The sequence below is a fragment of the Macrobrachium nipponense genome, chromosome 2 (assembly GCF_015104395.2).
Source record: "Macrobrachium nipponense isolate FS-2020 chromosome 2, ASM1510439v2, whole genome shotgun sequence".
NCBI lineage: Eukaryota > Metazoa > Arthropoda > Malacostraca > Decapoda > Palaemonidae > Macrobrachium > Macrobrachium nipponense.
Genome location: NC_087201.1, coordinates 87,963,465 through 87,970,487, shown reverse-complemented (window position 1 = coordinate 87,970,487; position 7,023 = coordinate 87,963,465). Strand labels below are relative to the sequence as shown.

General features: G+C 35.3%; 1 protein-coding gene across 1 annotated transcript; it reads left to right on the top strand.

Moving 5' to 3' along the window:
• Positions 1–4,973: 4,973 nt before the first annotated feature.
• LOC135221244 (uncharacterized) lies at positions 4,974–5,426 on the top strand. Its single transcript, XM_064259060.1, has one exon. It carries the CDS (start codon positions 4,974–4,976, stop codon positions 5,424–5,426), a length of 453 nt encoding a protein of 150 aa, XP_064115130.1.
• Positions 5,427–7,023: the final 1,597 nt, after the last annotated feature.

The window sequence follows — 7,023 nt, the reverse complement described above, 5'->3', positions numbered from 1 at the left end:
TATATATATATTATATTAGTATATATTATATATATATATATATAATATATATATTAGGCAAGGTCTGTGGTCAAATTCCTTGAATATTAGGTAAGGACAATTTTAAAATTCCCTGAACATTAGACAATGACATTTTTAAAATTCCCTTAAAATTAGGCAAACATATTGTTTAAAAGACCCTGAACATCGGCAAGGATATTTTTTAGTTACCCTGAGCATTAGGAAAAGACATTTTTACAATTCCCTGAACATTAGGCAAGTACATTGTTTGAAATTCTCTGAATATTAGCCAAGTATTTCGTAAAAGAAAGTTTTTTACAAAATCCTTTTAAACAGTCCTTTCCTAGTGATCAAGGAATTTTGAAAAATGTCCTTCCCTAATATTCAGGGAATTTTAAAATTGTTCTTGCCTAATTTCCAGGGAATTTGGGCAATGTCCTTGCCTAATATTCGGGGAATTTTAACTATATCCTTGCCTAATGTTCAGGGAATTTGGACAGTGTCCTAGCCTAATGTTTGGGGAATTTGGACTGTGTCCTAGCCTAATGTTGGGGGAATTTGGACAGTGTCCTAGCCTAATGTTCGGGGAATTTGGACAGTGTCCTAGCCTAATGTTCGGGGAATTTGGACAGTGTCCTAGCCTAATGTTCGGGGAATTTGGACAGTGTCCTAGCCTAATGTTCGGGGAATTTGGACAGTGTCCTAGCCTAATGTTTGGGGAATTTGACAGTGTCCTAGCCTAATGTTCGGGGAATTTGGACAGTGTCCTAGCCTAATGTTCGGGGAATTTAGACAGTGTCCTAGCCTAATGTTTGGGGAATTTGACTACAGTTGTTTTGATTGTTAAAATTCCCTGGATATAGACAAAGACATTTTTATAATTCCCTGTATTTTAATTAGGGTCTTTATTTAAAATTTCATGAACTTTACGCAAGGACATTGTTCAAATTACCTGAACAATAGGACGCTGTTAAAATTCCCTAAATATTAGGCAAGTACTTTTTTAAAAATCCTGAACATTAGATCTAGATATTGTTAAAATTCCCTCAACATTAGGCAAGGACAATTTTAAAATTCAATGCATATTAGGCAAACACATTGTTTAAAAGACCCTGAACATAGGCAAGAATATTTTTTGAATATTTTTTAAATTCCCTGAACATTAGGAAAAGAAATTTTTAACAATTCCCTGAACATTTGGCAAGCACATAGTTTGAAATTCCCTAAACATTAGGCAAGCACATTGTTTGAAATTCCCTAAACATTAGACAAGCACATCGTTTGAAATTCCATAAACATTAGGCAAGCACATTGTTTGAAATTCCTTAAACATTAGGCAAGCACATGGTTTGAAATTCCCTAAACATTAGTCAAGCACATTGTTTGAAATTCCCCAAAGATTAGGCAAGCACATTGTTTAAAATTCCCTAAACATTGGGCAAGGAACATTTTTTAAATTCCCTGAACATTATGCAAGTACATTGTTTGAAATTCCCTAAACATTAGGCAAGCACATTGTTTGAAATTCCCTAACATTAGTCAAGGAAAGTTTTAAAATTCCCTGAACATAATGCAAGGACATTTTTTAAATTCACTAAACATTAGGCAAGCACATTGTTGAAAATTCCCTGAACATTAGGTAAGGAGATTTTTAAAATTCCCTGAACATTAGGCAAGCACATTGTTTAAAATTCCTTGAACGTTAGGCAGGGACATTGTTCAAATTCTCTGAACAATATTGATTGAATGATTTGTTAGTTCTTACTGTCGTCGTAACGACGAGGTTATTAATGCCGCCCATGAACAGTAGACAAGGACATTGTTCACATTCTCAACATGAGGCAAGGACATTTTTAAAATTCCCGGAACAGTGACTACAGCACAGGCAATGACATTTTTTGAATTCTTGAACATTATGGCAGGACATTTTTTGAATTTCTTGAACATTAGGCTATGATATTGTTCGAAATTCCCTGAGCATTAGGCAGGGATGTGGTTCAAAATCCCTGAACATTAAGGCAAGGTATATTTTTTAAATTTCCTGAACATTAGGCAAGGATAATGTTGAAATTCCCTGAACATTAGGCAAGGACATTTTTAAGATCCTCTGAACGTAGGGAAGGACATTATTAAATTTCCTTGAACATTATGGAAGAACATTGTTGAAACTCCCTGAACATTAGGCAAGGATATTGTTAAAAATCTTTGAACGTTAGACAAAGACATTGTTGAAACTCCCTCAACATTCTCCTTAAGACATTGTTAAAATTGTGTGAACATTAGGCAATAACGTTGCCCAAATACCCTAGAAATTAGGTAAGAAATTGCCCAAAATCCCTAAACTTTAGGCAAGGACATTGTTCAAATTCCTTGAACTTTGGTCAAGGACATTGTTCAAATTCCGTACATTGGGCAAGGAAGTCGTTCAAATTCCCTGAACATTAGGCAAGGACATTGTTAAAATTCCCTGATGATGGAGGCAAGGATATTGTTAAAATTCCTTGAACATTGGGCAAGGGCGTTGATAAAATTCCCTTAACATTAAGTGAAGAATTTCGTCACTCGCTTCGAAATAAACGTGAATGAGGCAAATCATATTTGATAATCGAGTTTGGTCTTGCAGTGAATAACCGTCAGCAAAATTCAAATTTTACTCTATCGAGTCACGTGATAATCAGATGAATTCAAATTGGATTTATGAGATTTCTTCCTGAAATGTAAACTTCGAAAACGTATGCGATACAGGGTTTTTGTTTGTTGTTATTTTCCTAAATAAATTCGTTAAATAGCGTAAGAAAAAATATTCGGAGCCTGTTGGACGGAATTTTAATAACACAAGAAAAAAATCTAAAGCAGCAATATCCTCCTATGCTGTGAAACAAAGCAAAAAACAAATGACTATTGTAGGTCAAGTGAAGCTTATTAACCCATGAAATGACTGACATGGATTAAAAAAAGTTATTGGTCTTGTTTAATTTACCTTATAACTTTAAGAAAGAGGCAATAGAAAAGATTCTCTCTCTCTCTCTCTCTCTCTCTCTCTCTCTCTCTCTCTCTCTCTCTCTCTCTCTCTCTCTCTCTCTCATTTAATTTTGAATCCGTTAATCGAATAACTCATTTCGCTAAAATAAAAAAAAAAAAAAAAACTTGGACAAAGATAATTTTATCAGATTTTGCTCAAAACCGTTGTTGTTAGTTTTTTTTTTTTTTTTTTTTTTTTTTTTTTGAACCTTTAAAAATTGTTCCAAATTGGGTGGGAGTCTAGTATTAATCAGTGAATAATTTTCAGCTCCTGAGAGTTAACCTATAAGCCCTTGATAACCCAAAGCAACGTCAATAATATACAAGGTTAATTGCAAACGTATTACTGGATAGTAATTAAACAGTTCCTCGTCAGTAACCAAAATGAAAAAGATGATAATAATAATAATAATAATAATAATAATAATAATAATAATAATAATAATAAAATAGGCAGTCAACTTAGTTCTTTGCATAGTTTCTTCCTGCTGAATGCCTCTTGAAAACCTCCAAAAGGAAGGGTGCGGTGCATCATATAGGGTCTGAATTGGTCGGTGCCATCCTTCAAGGTTGTTTGTGGTTCTCGGAAAACCATCTGTTGACCTTTGTTCAACGCTCCAAATCATTGGTGAAAATAAAGGCGGCTTTCTTCTTCCTCCTGTTCTTTGGGGCCTTCCAATCATGTACCTTCAAAATAACAGTACATATCTTCCATTTCTTGCTCCATTTGAAGATCTTCTAGTGTGTTCAGCAATTTTTCAAATGCTTGTGTTATTTCATCTGGGGGTATGAATGCTAATGCAGCAAGCAATTTACAATAAAAGCGAGAGTTAGCATCGGTTACATAAGTATATGTTAGACCAATACTTTGAATTTTCCTCCAAATTGCCTGTGAAAGATGAAAGAAACATCCTTGAATCTCCACATTTTCAAAGACATATTTGAAAGCATCCATAACTGGTTTCTCAAACTCCGTGGTAATTGTGCTTGGCTGTAAGTCTGGACGCTTTTGTTTCAAGATACTAAAGGCTTTTTTTTGTAAGTTTCCTTGTTTTATTTGTCAGCAAAATGTAGAGACGTGCAAATAAATATTCAATTTTAATAGCACGGATCGTGTATAATTGATAACATAATTGTGGAACCATTTTGAATGTCCCATCACACATCCAGTATGCAACAGTTGCAAGCATGTCTAGCATAGTTTTGCTTGGGAATATTAGTATTTCATGGGAATCCCACTTCATCATAAACTAAAAAGTTTCCTTTAGCACTCCCTACAGTAGCCTTTCATTTTTTCCTTTTTCTTTGAATGCATTTAGTATGTGCTTTTCTTTTCGGCATGCAAGATGAAGTTTCACAATCAATATTTTGGATAATGACTCTACGTGGTGGTGCAGTTGAACCAGAAGCTTGTTCTCTTAGCATACTTAAGGCAATCTTAGCTTTTTCCTGTGGCACATCGGGTGCATGTGAATACTTTTGGCCTAAAACTATATCACTATTATCACTATCATCAACCACAGTTGTAGCAGTTCTTTTACAGCCTTTGATGACGCATCTCCAATTATGCGTTTCGTTATTGGTTGTATTCCTTCGGTAAACTTATCCCTCGTGACATATTTGATCACATCCTCTTTGCAATTTTATTACTTTCATGTTGATGGGCTGTTCATTTAAAATAAGTAAAATCCAACAGACGAATAAGCAAGACCACTTATGAGGAAATCCAAATTACTTGATGTCTGTTGTCAAATTAAAACTAATATTTTGAATATCTTTGATACCGTCAGAAGTAACTGTTTTGAACAAACTATTTTGGAACTAGCTGTTTTGGACAAGCCATTTTGGAACTAGCTGTTTAGGACAAGCTATTTTGGAACTAGCTGTTTTGGACAAGCCATTTTGGAACTAGCTGTTTAGGACAAGCTATTTTGGAACTAGCTAATATTGGTATGCTAGCTATTTTGGAACTAGCTATTTTGGGACTAGCTGTTTTGGAACTAGCTATTTTGGGACTAGCTGTTTTGGAACTAGCTGTTTTGGAACTAGCTATATTGGGACTAGCTGTTTTTAAACTAGCTATTTTGGGATTAGCTATTTTGGAACTAGCTGTTTTGGAACTAGCTATTTTGGGACTAGCTGATTTGGGACTAGCTATTTTGGAACTAGCTAATTTGGGACTAGCTATTTTGGGAGTAGCTGTTTTGGAACTAGCTATTTTGGGACTAGCTGTTTTGGGACTAGCTATTTTGAAACTAGCTAATTTGGGACTAGCTACGTATTTGGGAGTAGCTGTTTTGGAACTAGCTATTTTGGGACTAGCTGCTTTGGAACTAGCTATTTTGAGACTAGCTATTTTGGGGCTAGCTGTTTTGGAACTAGCTATTTTGGGACTAGCTGTTTAGGAACTAGCTATTTTGGGACTAGCTATTTTGGGACTAGCTATTTTGGGACTAGCTATTTTGGGACTAGCTGTGTAGGAACTAGCTGTTTAGGAACTAGCTATTTTGGGACTAGCTATTTTTGGACTAGCGGTTTAGGAACTAGCTATTTTGGGACCAGCTATTTTGGAACTAGCTGTTTTGGGACTAGCTGTTTAGGAACTAGCTATTTTGGGACTAGCTGTTTTGGGTTTTACCCGCTACAATAATATAACTTGTGATTTCATCGGTGAAATCCTTTATGGTAACATAAGGACGTGTACGAGGTGTGCCTTAGTATGTGCATGTGTTTGTGTATGTTGTATATACTCTGTCTCCTTTACCCGAGTGTTTATATATACCTAAGTAACTAAGATTGAGAGATAGGTTTATTGTTGTGTCTCGATGTAGTTGCTGATAAAACCGAGAGTTATAATTGTTAAAAGCGAAGATGAATAAGTTAAGTATATTTTAGTTTCACCAGACCACTGAGCTAATTAACAGCTCTCCTAGGGCTTGCCCGAAGGATTAGATATTTTTTACGTGTCTAGGAACCAACTGGTTACCTAGAAACGTGGCCTACAGCTTATTGTGGAATCCGAACCACATTATATCGAGAAATGAATTTCTAATCAGCAGAAACAAATTCCTCCGATTCCTCGTTGGCAGTACGGGGGATCGAACTCGCTACTACCGAATAGGGAGGCGAGCACGTAAACCACTCACCGACGAGGAACTAGTCAGATGAATAACTTCTGTCGTGAAATCTGTTCGACAGTTGCATGATAAATGTTGTACTCGGATTTCCATCCCGTTCATACGTTCAAGATTCAATTGCAGTGGGAATGACCCTGACCGCTAATGGCATAAGCGTTTCAAAAGCTTCTTTATATGTTACTTCAGTCGAGAATCTCCTACTTTGCCAGAGACGGAAATCATACGAGTATAATTCCAGGTAGTCATGGAATACTGACTGCTTTTATTTTATCGCTGTGATACCATTAACAAGCTTCAATAGCTCTCTCTCTCTCTCTCTCTCTCTCTCTCTCTCTCTCTCTCTCAAATTCTTGTAATAAAATTTAAAGTTCAGTCATAAACGGTAGATCCTTGAAAGGTCGATGTAAAATGCAAAACGAAGGAATATGTACTCTTAGTATTACGTAATATCTTTTATAAAATCAGTATATTGTGTGTTTGCATATATAAAGTGTTTATGTATGTTTACGCATTCATGGAAGGATGGCTAGATAGATAGATAGATAATATGTGCACTGATACGAAAGTACGTCATACAGTGGTTCTGTATCATGATTAACAATTAGGAATGTTTGTGCGTCCTTCATAAATTGACTTTGATGAAAATAATAATGATTGCTGCATGTACCTCCTCATTAGCGAAGTCGCTTTTACAACATTATTTTTGCCAGTTTTAATTAATGTTTTCAATCGTGCAGAAACTGGGCAAGAAAATGCCAAACGACATTTTGATGATTGGTCATGTTCATTTATAATAATAATAATAATAATAATAATAATAATAATAATAATAATAATAATAATAATCCACATAGCAAGCGAATGT

Excerpts from the sequence above, each read along its gene's own strand:
- LOC135221244 (XM_064259060.1), top strand. The coding sequence starts at position 4,974 with ATGCTAGCTATTTTGGAACTAGCTATTTTGGGACTAGCTGTTTTGGAA.